Source organism: Bos javanicus, chromosome X (genome assembly GCF_032452875.1).
Source record: "Bos javanicus breed banteng chromosome X, ARS-OSU_banteng_1.0, whole genome shotgun sequence".
Taxonomy (NCBI): domain Eukaryota; kingdom Metazoa; phylum Chordata; class Mammalia; order Artiodactyla; family Bovidae; genus Bos; species Bos javanicus.
Window position 1 is genome coordinate 120,837,033 of NC_083897.1, and position 14,433 is coordinate 120,851,465.

The 14,433-nt window shown below is 44.8% G+C and overlaps 1 protein-coding gene across 1 annotated transcript; it reads right to left on the reverse strand.

The window, feature by feature from the left end:
* Positions 1 to 9,628: 9,628 nt before the first annotated feature.
* On the reverse strand, positions 9,629 to 13,369 carry LOC133242682 (melanoma-associated antigen B4-like). Its single transcript, XM_061408828.1, has 5 exons — positions 12,771 to 13,369; positions 12,540 to 12,705; positions 10,381 to 10,458; positions 10,208 to 10,253; positions 9,629 to 9,702 (listed from the first exon to the last, which is right to left on the reverse strand). Exons 1-5 carry the CDS (start codon positions 13,367 to 13,369, stop codon positions 9,629 to 9,631), a joined length of 963 nt encoding a protein of 320 aa, XP_061264812.1.
* Positions 13,370 to 14,433: the final 1,064 nt, after the last annotated feature.

Here is a 14,433-nt window from a genome sequence, read left to right on the forward strand (position 1 = left end):
GTAGATCTGTAAAGAGTTAAGAAACATCGACAGTCTTACAATATCTGCTCCTCATGAATACACATAACATACTATTCTTCTGAGACTTCTTTCTCCTAAGACTGTCAGGAAATTCTTCTTGTTGCCTCTATGTGGAATGTATGCATCGTTCTGAGGTTTCTTTGTAGGTACGCTTTTTTGGTATGGTTGCTTTTATTTATGGTGTATTTTCTATTACGTGGTCTAAGTAATTGTTGATTCTTCCAGGCCAGACTCCTGATTTTGCTATAGTGATCCGAGATAGCTGAAGTTATTTATATGTTTCAATATTTTCTGTGCGTGTATCCTAAGATTTTTAATTTGAGGATAAATTCTTATGTTATCTTTGCTCTTCATTGTTCCTGTCTCTTATTCATTTGGCATTGTTGTATATAACTCTGTACTGGCTATGTGTTCTTGTCCAGATTGTTTCTGCATTTTAAATGAGTAGAGCGTTTATGAAAAATTTTAATTGGAGGAGAATTGCTTTATAGTGTGTTAGTTTCTGTTGTACAACAGTATGAAGCTGCTCTAAGTATACTTATATTCCCCTCCATGAGCATCCCTCAGGCCACCCCCATCTCAGTCCTCCAGGTTGTCACAGAATAGCAGTCTGAGCTCCCTCTGTTGTAGAGCACCTCCCCACTAGCTCTCTCTTATATAGACGGTAGTGCATATATGTCATAGCCACTCTCAGTTTGTCCCTCTGTCTCCAACCCTTGCTGTGTCCATGTCTTTTCTCTACATTTGTCTCTATTCCTACCCTGCAAATAGATTCATCACTGCCATATTCTAGATTCCATTTAAATGTGTTAATACACAATACTTTTTGTTCTCTTTCTGACTTACTTCACTCCATGAAACAGACTCTAGGTGCATCCACCTCACTGCCACTGACTTAAATTTGTTACTTTTTAGGGTTGAGTAATATTCTGTTGTATATATCTACCACAACTTCTGTATCTATTCAACTGGCAGTGGAAGTTGAGGTGGATGCTTCCATGTCCTAGCTATTGTAAATAGTGCTGCAATAAACAGTGTGGTCCGTGAATCTTTTCATACATGGCTTTCTTAGTATGCATGCCCAGTACTGGGATTGCTGAGTCATCAGGTAGTTTTATTTCAAGTTTTTAAAGGACTCTCCATAATGTTCTCCATAGTGGCTATATCAATTTACATTCCCCCTCAAAGTACAAGAGGGTTCTCTTTTCTCCATGCAACTTCATCACTTATTGTTTCTAGATTTTTTTTATGATAGTCTTTCTGGCAAGTGTGAGGTGATGCATCATTGTAGCTTTGGTTTGCATTTCTTTCATAATGAGTGGTGAACATTTTGTCTTTTAAGCCTCTGTATTTTTTTAAAGAACAGATTTACGATTACAGAAAATTTAGCAGACAGTGTAGAGTTCCTATAGAGCCAGTCTCTTCCTCCACTTAGCATCTTCTGTTATTAACATCTTGGAATGGTTCAACTGATACAAGTTCATTTGTTAAAATTGAGCAACTGATACCAATATGGTGTTATTACCTACTGTCCATTGCTTACAATATATTTTACTTTTGTTGTTTTGCAGTTCTGTGTTGTTGCTTTTGTTCAGTTGCTCAGTTATCTCTGACTGGGAGCCCATGATCTGTAGCACGCCAGGCTCCCTATTCTTCACAATCTCTTGGAGTTGGCTCAGACTCATGTCCATCCAATTGGTGATGCCATCCAACCAACTCATCCTCTGCTGCCTCCTTTTCTTTTTCCCTTCAATCTTACCAACATCAGGGTCTTTACCAATGAGTCAGCTCTTCCCATCATGTGGCCAAAAGTTTCAAGCTTCAACTTCAGCATCAGATATTCCCATGAATATTCAGCATTGATTCCCTTCAGGAATGACTGGTTTGATCTCCTTTCTGTCCAGGGGACTCTCAAGAGTCTTCTCCAGCACCACAATTAAACAGCATCAGTTTTTCAGCACTCAGCATTCTTTATGGTCCAGCAGTCCCATCCACACATGACCACTGGGAAAATCATAGCTTTGACTAGACACACCTCTTTTACTAATGTGATGTCTCTGCTTTTTATTACATGTTCTAGGTTTGTCATAGCTTTTCTTGCAAGGAAACAGTGTCTTTTAATTTCATGGCATCTTTTAATTTGGGGCTTCCCTCGTAGCTCAGTTGGTAAAGAATCTGCCTGCAGTGCAGGAGATGTGGTGTCAATTCCTGTGTCAGGTAGATCTCCTGGAGAAGGAAATGGCAACTGACTTCAGTATTCATGCCTACAGAATCTCATGGACAGAGGAGCCTGGGAGGCTACAGCCCATGGGGTCACAAGAGTCAGACAGGACTTAGTCACTAAACCACCACCACCACCGTCATGGCTGCATCCACCATCCACAGTGATTTTGGAGAAGAAAATTAAATCTTCCATTGTTTCTACTTTTTCCTCATCTGTTTGCCATGAAGTGTTGGGACCAGATCCCATGTCTTAGTTTCTTGAATGTTGAGTTTTAAGCCAGCTTTTTCATTCTCTTCTTTCACTCTCATCAAGAGTCTCTTTAGTTCCACTTCACTTTCTGCCATAAGGGTGGTATCATATGCATATCTGAAAGTATTGATATTTCTCTCAGCAATTTGATTCCAGCTTGTGTTCATCCATCTGGGAATTTTCATGATGTACTGTGCATATAACTTAAATAATCAGGGTGACAATATGCAGCCTTAATGTACCCGTGTCCCTATTTTGAACCTGTCTGTTGTTCCTTGTCCACTTCAACTGTTGCTTCTTAACCTGTATACCGGTTTCTCAGAAGGCAGGTAAGGTGGTCTGGTATTCCCATCATTTAATAATTTTGCAGTTTCCTGTGATACACACAGGCAAAGGCTTTTGCATAGTCAAGCAAGTAGGAGTTTTCCTGGAGTTCTCTTACTTTCTCTATGACCCAGTGAAGATTACCATTTTGACATCTGAGTCCTCTGCCTTTTCTGAATCCAGCTTGTACATATTGGAGTTCTCTTTTCAGATACTTTTGCAGTGTAGCTTGAAGGATTTTGAGCATTCCCTTGCTTGCATGTGAAATTAGCGCAATTATATGATACTTTGAACATTCGTTGGCATTGCACTTTTTCGGATTGGAATGAAAGTTTACCTTTTCCAGTCCTGTGTCCTCTGCTGAGTGGTCCAAATTTGCTGGCATATTGAGTGCAGTACTTTAACAACATCATCATTTAGGGTTTGAAATAGCTCAGCTGAAATTCCATCACCTCCACTAGCTTTGTTCTTAGGAATGCTTCCTAAGGCCCACTTGACTTCACAGTGCTGGATGTCTGGCTCTAAGTGAGTGATCACATCGCTGTTATCTGGATCATAAAGACCTTTGTTGAACAGTTCTTCTGTATATCCTTGCCACCTCTTCTTAAAATCTTTTGCTTCTGTTGTGTCCCTATAGTTTCTGTCTTCTATTGTGCCCATCTTTGCATGAAATGTTCCCATGGTATCTCTAATTTTCATGAAGAGATCTCTAGTCTTTCCCATTCTATTTTTTCCCTCTATTTCTTTGCATTGCTCACTTGAAAATTCTTTCTTATTACTCCTTGCTGTTCTTTGGAAATCTGCATTCAGATTGCTATATCTTTCCTTTGCCTTTTGCTTCCCTTCATTCTCAGGTATTTGTAAGGCCTCCTCAGACAACTATTTAGCCTTTTTCATTTCTTTTTCCTGTGGATGGTTTTGGTTACTACCTCCTATACCTTGTTCTGAACCTCCATCTTTAGTGTTTCAGGCAGTCTTCCTACCAGATCATATCCCTTGAAACTATTCCTCACCTCCACTGTATAACCATAAGGAACTTGATTTAGGTCATATCAGAATGGCCTAGTGATTTTCTCTACTTTCTCCAACTTAAGTCTGTATTTTGCAGTAAGGAGCATATGATCTGAGGCAGAGTGAGCTCCGGGTCATATTTATGCAGACTATGTAGAGCTTCTCCATCTTCAGCTGCAAGCTATTCCTTTACTTCCTACCTTTCCATTCCAGTCCACTGTTACGAAAAGGACATTTTGGGGGGATGGTAGTTCTAGGCTGTGATGTACATCTTCATAGCACCACTGGACTCTAGCTTCTTTGGCATCAGTGGCTGGAGCATAGATTTGAATTACTGTGATGCTGAATGCTTTGCCTTGGAAATGAACCAACATCATTGTGTCCTTGTGCACACTGCACCCAGTACCTGCAGTTCACAGTCTTTTTTACTATGAGACTGGTCCATTTCTTCTAATGGATTTTTTCCCACAGATACAATGGTAATCTCAATTAAATTCACCCATTCCTGTCCATGTTAGTTGTCTGATTTCTCAAATGTTGACGGTCACTCTTGCCATCTCCTGCTTGACCAATTTCCATTGATTCATGGACCTAACATTCAAGGTTCCTATGTATTACTGTTCTTTACAGCATTGGACTCTATGTTTACCACCAGACACAGGCACAACTAAGCGTCATTTTGACTTTGGCCCAGTCTCTTCATTCTTTCTGGAGCTATTTCTGGGCTCTTCCCCAATAGAATATTAGACACCTACTGACCTGGGAGGCTCAGGTATCTCCCCCTGGTATGATCTCCTGGTATCATATCTTTTTGCCTTTTCATGATGTTCACGGGGTTCTCGAGACAAGGATACTGAAGTGGTTTCCTATTCTCCTCTCCAGTGGACCGCATTTTGTTAGAATTCTCCACCATGACCCATCCACCTTGGGTGGCCCTACAAAGCCTGGCCTGTAGCTTTTGAGTTACACAAAGGTGTGATCCACATGATCATTTAGGTTAGCTTAGTGTGACTCTGGTTTTCGTTCTAGAGGATATGGCATTGTAGTTCTTCTGTCTGCCCTCTGAAGAATGAGTTTAAGAGGCTTCTGGAAGCTTGCTGTTGGGAGGGACAGGCTATGAGGAAACCTGGCTTTTGCTCTATTGGGCAGGGTAATGGTCAGTAAATAAATAAATAAAAATTAGAAAAGCCTAAAGAAATATGTAATTGTAATACAAGTAAAATCATTAATGACATTTGTAGCCATTAGATTGTTATTGAATACCTCATTAAGGATTTTGAACACAGAGAGAAATATGTGAGATGTAGCTAATACGGAGGAGGATGAAACTTCCCTCTGCCCTTCTAGGTTCTTTTTTTTTTTAATTTTATTTTATTTTTAAACTTTACATAATTGTATTAGTTTTGCCAAATATCAAAATGAATCCGCCACAGGTATACATGTGTTCCCCATCCTGAACCCTCTTCCCTCCTCCCTCCCCATACCATCCCTCTGGGTCATCCCAGTGCACTAGTCCCAAGCATCCAGTATCATGCATCGAACCTGGACTGGCATCTTGTTTCATACATGATACTTTACATGTTTCAATGCCATTCTCCCAAATCTTCCCACCCTCTCCCTCTCCCACAGAGTCCATAAGACTGTTCTATACATCAGTGTCTCTTTTGCTGTCTCGTGCACAGGGTTATTGTTACCATCTTTCTAAACTCCATATATATGCGTTAGTATACTGTATTGGTGTTTTTCTTTCTGGCTTACTTCACTGTATAATAGGCTCCAGTTTCATCCACTTCATTAGGACTAATTCAAAAACACTCTCTGACATACATCACAGCAGGATCCTCTATGACCCACCTCCCAGAATATTGGAAATAAAAGAAAAATAAACAAATGGGACCTAATTAACCTTAAAAGCTTCTGCACATCAAAGGAAACTATTAGCAAGGTGAAAAGACAGCCTTCAGAATGGGAGAAAATAATAGCAAATGAAGCAACTGACAAACAGCTAATCTCAAAAATATACAAGCAACTCCTCCAGCTCAACTCCAGAAAAATAAATGACCCAATCAAAAAATGGGCCAAAGAACTAAATAGGCATTTCTCCAAAGAAGACATACAGATGGCTAAAAAACACATGAAAAATGCTCAACATCACTCATTATCAGAGAGTGAGGCAGAGCAAAATTATACTCCTGAGAAGGATGAGAGCAGGCTGTCTGGAAACCAGAAGCGGTCCTGCCATGTGGTAGGGTCATGTGTGTCCTGTGTCATTTTACTGACAAGTTGATGGACAGCTTTAGGTTATATAACTTTTCTCCTAGTGTGCAGGCAGTTACCCATAAGTACCCACGCAAAATCGATGGAGTGGGAGGGAAGACAGGAACCACAGTGCTATTTTTTATAAATATGGCATCATGAACCCTGGGTTACAGTAGTCACCGTTTAGATCTTGGTGCACCTATGCCACCCTGTGCTGGCACTTTGTCTTGCTTGGTCCTGACATGGCTGGAAACCTAGTGGTGGTCATTGGCCAGAAAAGGGAGCCTCTCTGGGTGTGTTCTGACCACCAGTGTTCAGGTGGGGAAGAGGAAGACAAAGCATCCCTGGCTGCTAACCTGGCTCAAGTATTATACTCCCAATTAGATTCTGAACAGGGAACAGCCATTGTTCCCATGGGAAATGGTTGGGAGTTTGCCATGTGATAGCTGTCTCCCAGCTGAGTGCAGAATCTGTATATAGTTGTCCTTTCTGCCTGTGAGAGTGTCTGAGCAAGGATGATATAAATGTCCTTCTGGGTTAACTCAAAACTCATAGATGTCTAAATTTGTCTAGATATTTTTTGGGGTCATCTGAGAATTTTCCTTAATCTTGTTTTATCCAACTGAGATCCTGCATGGAGAAGGGAACTTGGATTCTTATGGAAGCTGGTGGGCCCTATGACTTCCTGAGGTGGGTAGAGTTTAAGGAGTTCTGGAACCCCAGGTTAGAGGGCAAAGCATTGGTGATGGGGTCTGGGAGCTGTGGTGTTCAATGCTGAGTATAGTGAAGAAGAGGTCTGTGGTCCGTGAGGCTCCTTCTTTTGCCCAGAAAGAGTTCCTGTGAACAGGGCTCAGGGGCTGGCTGATGGTTAGTATCATCAGGAGAAGGGGAAGGGCTTTTGTAGACAAATTAAGCATTGCCAAGCCAGCAGAGTCTACCTGGCAAGTCTTTCAAAGTTCAGAGTTTTTCCTAAAGGCAAGGAAGACTTGGACATAAGGGACCTCGCTGGAATCCTAAGGGCGAGTCTTCAGCAATGGACAGTTACCCATCTGAAAAGGAAATGGCTAATGCTCATAAGGGCCTTCCAGTGTCACTGAATTCCCTTATGGCCTTTACATGGCTGTGGCATCCCTCACCTGTGATCTTGCTGGGCAGAATATGGTTCACTTCTCACCCCAGGGGCCATTGTGGCTTCCCTGATTATTTTTTTTAAGAAATTATTTATGTATTTCATTTTGGTTGGGCTGGTTCTTTCTGCTGTGTGTGTTCTCTAGTTTCGAGGAGCAGGGGCTACCCTTCATTGGGGTGCACTGGCTTCTCATTGTGGTGGCTTCTCTTACTGCAGAGCACAGGCTCTAGGATGCATGGGCTTCACTAGTTGCAGCAAGAAGTGGTAAAGTAGAAGAAGTGTTAGGAGATTGCTGTTGTTGTTCAGTCTCTAAGTCATGTCTGACTCATTGTGGCCCCATGGATTGTAGCCCTCCGGATCCCTGTCCATGGCATTCTCTGGGCAGGAATACTGGAGTGGGTTGCTATTCCCTTCTCCAGGGGAACTTCCCAATCCAGGGATCGAACCCCTGTCTCCTGCCATTTCAGGTAGATTTTTTACCCTCTGAGGCACCAGAACAGCCATATTTTGGAAGGCAGCCAGAAAATTTTTAGCCCAATTTTTTTTCTTTCTTTGTCCATTCTCTACCTATCCTGTAGACACACTCACTTGAACTTTATAAACACAAAGTGGAGGCATTCATGGCATACAGTGTCTGGATTTGGACACCCAAAGCAAAGATATTGGGAGTCTAGGTGCAGAGAAATGCAGAAGAACGTGACTTTAATTCTAGCCCTATGAACCAGTATAACAGACCATAGTATAAAATTTCCGATGCGGTGGCATGGAGATCTCCTCTACCTGAAACCTATCACATCAGGTTTTGACTAAAATCCACATGGCCAGGACTCCAACCCACCCCCCCTCAAAATCCAGTTTGAGTCTTGAACCATGGTCTTTTAATTAGAATCACTTACCTGGTACCTGGATGTACTGTGGCTCACATTGTTTGTGTCTCAGCACAGAACGAATTCAGCAAGAGGCAAAGTGTTAGGCAAGAAATAGATTTGGTTATATAGGATGCTCGTAAAAGATGCAAGAAAGCAGGTGATGGAACTCTGCCTGGAAGATTAAGTGGAATACATTTTATAGTCAATGGAAAGTGGAGGACTAGGAAAGACTGCCCTCTTTGAATAGAGGTCAGGCTTACATCACTCCCTCCCAATTCATTTGGAGCAGGAGAGTGTCTGACCTTATGAGGTCAAACTTGGATTACTGTACAACTGCTTCAAATCAATAGAAGGCTGGTGTCATTCTTCTTTTTCCTAAAGGCCTGGGTGACATCTCATGTACGAATTATGGCTTTATATTTAAACAAACCTGCCTTCTTCCACAACATTCTGATACCTTTCGTGAACAGTGTTAACATACAACAGTCTACCAATGGTTCCTAGGTTTCTCTAAGTTGGTGATGGACAGGGAGGCCTGGCATGGTGCAATTCATGGAGTCGCAAAGAGTCGGACACGACTGAGCGACTGAACTGAACTGAACTGTACTGATTCCCCTCCTAGACTTTTAGATCTACCTGTCTGTTTGTCTGTGCTCAAGCCCTCATTTATTTTTGACACTTTGCAACCCCATGAACTGTAGCACTCCAGGCTCTCTGTCCATATGATTCTCCAGGCAGGAATACTGGAATGGGTAGCCACTTCCTCCTCCAGGAGATGTTCCAGAACAGGCATCAAACTTTCATCTCCTGCATTGCAAGTGGATTCTTTTCCACAGAATCACCGTGGAAAGCTACCTGTATCCTATGCTATTCTATCCCTGTCATACGGAGGCAGGCTCCCCTAGCCAAGAGCTGTCATTTCTCTTGGTGGGAGCCTTCTAATGAAGGTCTCCAGCTTGGACTATTGCCTAGAATTTAGTGAGCAATTTTCTTCCCAACAAGTGGAAGGGGCAGTCATGCATGTGCAGAAACATCAAAAGTAAACTTTCCTAGCAAGAACTTGAGAGGAGGGGCATGCCACTTGTTTTGGGGCCTTCCTTCAATTCCCATTATCATGGAGGATTTGAAGGACAAAAGCCCAGGGAAATCAGTCTGCACAGAGTAGCTGATGCACGTATGAAAAAACTGTCTTCCCTGCCACATCAAGGGTTACCTGAAGATCCTCTGGAGAAATGACCAGGTGTCCTCTGGGAACTGCTGGGAGGTCTTGCAGCTCCTGTCTCTTTACCTGAGGGCATGTGCTCAGAGCAAAGCTCACAACTCTCTGAGACCCAATAGAAGAAAGCAGAGGTTGCCTAACTTACCACACTTACCTGTGGTCTCCTAGGACAGAAAGCTGTGACTGGAAATTGATGGCTGGCTACACGTGTCCTCAGTCAGGCTCCTAGGTAGTCCTGTATTTCCTCCCTATTCACTATTACTGTCCTCTCTCCAGGTCCTCACACTGACTTCCCATCTCCTAACAAGACCTGTCTGCTCATGCTACAGCCTTAAATTCCCTGAGACCTCCTCGGAGGATGTGAGGGCTGCCAACCTGTGGTAACTCATGGCTGACCCTAGGGGAGGCATTTTATACCACTATAAAAGTGGTATAGTGTGAGTTGTTCTTTAGTCCTTATGGTCCTTTACTTGACTCTTGGAATGACCTGGATTTCCTCCTGAGGTTGACCCCTGAACCCCAGCGCCTAACCTCCTGAGATGCTCTAAAAAGAAATGTGATGGGTGCATCATGCCCACATTCCCAAATTTGCCAGTGCGAGGCATCGAGGGGCAGGGCTGTGTTCTAGGTGCAGTTCCTTTATCCTCATTTGGGGTCACTAGTTTTCCACTCTGTACTGAAGTGTGGCTTCTCCCAGTAGACCAAGGCTCTGACTTCCCTGAGACCACTCGAGCAGAAAGAGAAGCTCTTCAGCCAGAAAGCTTTCTCCTGGGTCTCATAGGGCTGACATCAGGGGTTGGCCTCTACAGTCTCCCCTGTTCTGGACTGAGTGGTCCTTTTGTCCCCCGTTCAGGGACCTCATCCTCACCCCTGACCAGACCCAGACTGCAGCCTCCACTCACCTGAGGCTGTGATCCTCAGAACAAAGGCATTACTTTCTTGGAAGTTCTGGATTGGAAGACAGGATAAACCAGATGTGTGCAAAGCTGCTGGGGCCTTCTGAGGAGGAGAATATTCTAGGGCTCCACTCTCTTCTGGAGTCAGTGGTCCCCCTGTCTTAGATCAGGTTTCTTACCTTGACTTCCAGTAGCATATGGGAATCCACCCTCTCTACTGGCTGAATCAGCTGGCCTGTGGCCAAGGCTTTCGCTTTCTTGAGACAACAGAAGGGGAGGTGAGAGAGCTACTCCCTGGCTACCCATGCTTGTTCCTCCGTGCCGTCCCCCTTGCTATGGTGGGCGGCGGGGAGGGGGGGGGTCCACTCATCAGCACCCAGTGTCCTCACTGTAAATCCTAAGAAGGCTTATTAAGATCTCCTATTTGGCAGAATTGGAGCTGCTGCCTCAAGTCCAAGGCATTCAACTCCCTGAGAACCCCTCCACCTTTGCCCTGCAGGAAAGGAAGGCACACCTCAGACAGACTGCTCTCCCCATGGCCACACAAGGCAAGAAGCAGGATATAGTTTGTGGGGCCCCTAGTGTTCGAAAATCTTCCCCTTGACAACTGTCAGAGGCTGGGACTCTTCCATCCATTGACCCGAGGACACAGTGCTTAAGCTAAGGCTTTATGTCCCTGAGAATCAGGAAGGATAAATGAGGGCATATTGATCTTTTCAGAGTATCTGACATTGCATGTGTTCATGACCACATTGTCCCTGAGTTGTTTTGTCTTCTTTCATACCATTCATTTATCAGCATTTTTTAATCTTTTCCCAAAATAGTTCTTTGGGACAGGGCCCCATATATCCAACCAGACACATTTTTTGAAGTGTTTAGAGGAAAAATGAATGAAAAGACATGATGTCTGGCTTAAGCTGGGAGAAGTGGCACATTGTGGGCTCTGCACTAATCCAGCTCAGAGGACTAGTCCTAGGAAGGTCACTTCATCAGTTCGTGAACTTGAGAAATTTGCAAGTTATCCATCCATAAATGGACTCTGCTAAATCCAATCCTGCATGAATGCTGGAATGCATGCACTACATATAAAGCAGTGGCATACTGAGTAAGAAGTATTGGTTTGTAATAAATGGAAGTTATGATTACGATGAACCCCTCCAATACCACCTTCCCATCTGAGTTTACTTTTAATCCAGGAGAGAGCAGAGAATATGCAGTGAATTAGGACAAAAGAAACAAATATTCTTAAATGAGCTAAATAAGTCAAAGTATTTTTTATTTTTACTAGAATAAAGTTTCAAAGAAATAAGTTAAACCACAACATAATGACTTTTTACTCTATTCTTTTCTCCATTTTCTTTTTGTTTCTCAATAGTTTCTGTGGTCTTCTTTCACATTAGCATGAAAATCACTCTTGCAGTGCTATGTTACCTACTTTCAGATCATAAAGACAACTTAGATGGCTCCTGAATTTCTTTTATATCTACCAAAACTGTACCTTTAAAACTTTTAAAACAGCAATGAACATAACAGCAGTATCATTACCAAATTAATACTCTGAGGAAAAACAACCTCTTAGAAGTAAAAATATTTGAAAAAAAAATGAAACAAATAATATGTAGAAGTTACTCCTGTGAAACAGAAAGAGAAATGTGATTGAAAGAAATGTGATCTAACTCCCACTACCATGCACTCTTTAGAAGCTTGACTACTCTTCAAGAATAATTTTCTTCTAATATCATGTTATCTTGTTTGCATTGTGAACAATATATTCAGTACTTTCAGTGTGTTTTACAAAACCCAAACTTTTAAAACATTAAAACAGCTGGAAAATACGATTTATGTGATTCATACATTTGAATTCTGAAGCACAATAAACCTTGTCAAAAGTAAGAACATTTGAAAATACAAAACAGCTCCTTCCCCTCTTTACCTTTCTAATTTAAATCATTGTTCATTAGATAGTTCTCATATGGATACAAGAAAACAGATGTATATTTTGTTAAAATAAAATAGGCCTACACTCGCTTACCATTTAAAACTGCAAGAAGATATGGGTTTTTTCCCTCCACCCCTACTGCTGTGCACTATTTAGCAGCTTAACTGCTCTCTTCCAACACAAAGGGAACAAAGTGCCCTGCCCCCCTCCCCAGATGGGTGAGGAGGTGCAGGACTTGGCCCTGGAAGGCACTGGCCTCAGCCATGGTGGAAGCCCTGGCTGCAACTCTCTGCCTTGCTCTCTCCTCCTGATCTCTCAGAGCCTCGTTATAGAGGTCTAGGAAGGAACTAGGGACCGTACCATGGAACTTGGCTAGAACCTCCAGTACCTTCATCTTACTGGTCTCAGCACAAGCTCTCGGGCCCGACAGGAACTCATGTGTGGAGGATCACTTTTGGGTACCTTGCAGTAATTCAGGTACTCCTTCTGCACCAGATCTTTGGTGATGAGCCTTCTGGGCTCTCCAAAGATGCAGTGCCTCCTCCAAGCATAGATCCCCAACATACTGAGGAATTCCCAGATCTCCTCAGTGGCGCAGTTACCATTTATGAAGATGACCCCCAAGAGCACCATGAGGAGACCGACTTGGGCAGCGCTCCCTCATCACCCAGACAATCATTTCCCCCATGCTTCCTGATGAGGGTGTAGATGTTCCCTCTACGGTCGACCTCCTTCATCTCCAGGCCAAAGACCAGCTCCATGCGCTCACGGGCTGTACTGAGGATCTCAGGGAAGTGCTGCCTGTACTTCCTGCTGACGATTTTCATCAGGGCACTCTGCATGATGGGCTCCTTCCTGGTGTACTTCTCCAGCAGGAGCTCCACGAGTATCCTGGCCTTCCTGGCCAGAGGATCTTTGCGAGTGCTCTGAGTGGCAGGGGCTTCCTGGGAGGCACCTGCACTTTCCTCCTCGGGGCCCTGGACACCTTCATCAGATGCTGCACATGAAGGCCGTGCATCAGGAGAGCTAGGGGCCATGGCTCCCTGAAGCTTCTGGTGATCACCAGCAGCAGGGGAGCTCGGGAGAGAACCCTGAGGGGCAGAAGAGGGGGAGGAGGGGCACTCCTCCTTTGGGGCTTCAGCAGCACTGGCCTGGGCCTCCTGAGTGTCCCCCCGGACCTGGTGGCATTTCCCTCGGGCATGGGACTTGCTCTTGTGCCTCCGAGGCATGGTGACAGCAGGTCAGGGACCGCAGGTGGGAGTGCGGGCAGGAAAGCAGGCAGGAAGGCACCTAGAGGAGGGACAAGGACATGCTGTGAGAACCTTCAGCGAGGAGAGTCCTCCCTGGCTTGAGTGGAAGCCACCTCTGAGGGGTCCTCGAGGCCAGTGCTCTAAGACCCACAGGGCTCCTGTTCTCCTGGTCAGCCTGTCCCCTGAGACCGCTGAGTAGCAAGGGAGAGTGATCCCTGGGGCACAGCAGACAGTTCTGCCTGGGCATTGGGGGGGGGGCAGCAGTGGGACTGGCAGGGGAGGCAGGTCCTCTCAGGTGACATTCAGACCCAGGACGAAAATTGGTACGAGATGCCCCCTCTCCCACACTCAGTCCATTTCCTCTCCAGTCTGAAATTGACACTACCACCTTCCCTGTCACCCCAGACGAGGAGAGGAGGGCATACTCAGCCCTCCACTGAAGGGTCCCAGGACCTTCGCTTCTGCTGTCTCGTGGCTGCACCTTCACAACCAGGCTTCAATCTCCCCTCTCAGACCACAGCCCCCGTCCCAATGTTTGGCTGGGAGGAAGCGCTGAACACAGGGGAGGGTCCTGAGTCGCCCGTTTGTTGGGGAGGATGGTGCTCATCCTGACTCTTCACGAACCCTGACATCCTCCCTCTACTGACCAGCTGCCAGCCCCTCAGGCCAAAGTTCCCTCTTCTCTGAGTGTCCCGTGTCCGAGGTCACAGTGAGGGAGCCCCTCAGCCTTTAGAGCTGCCCAGCGGCTGCCCGGATGATGGCAGCCAAATCCCCGTGAGTCAGGGGTTAGACATGGTTGCCATTCTGGTGTATGGACCCTCAGTCCCCCCGAGGGTCCCTCCTTCACTCCACGGGGCTCATGGCTCTCCATCTACTGAGCAGAGCTGGGGTCCAGCAGAGCCTGACCGAGGCATTTTTTCCCGAGACCCCCTAGGGGTTAGTGGATGGTCTTGGGGCCTAAGCTAGGCTGGATCCTCTGGTCTGAGTGCACGGGTAGGGTCACCAGAGGATGTGAGGCCCCCTCTATTTAGAGGGAAAAGGGA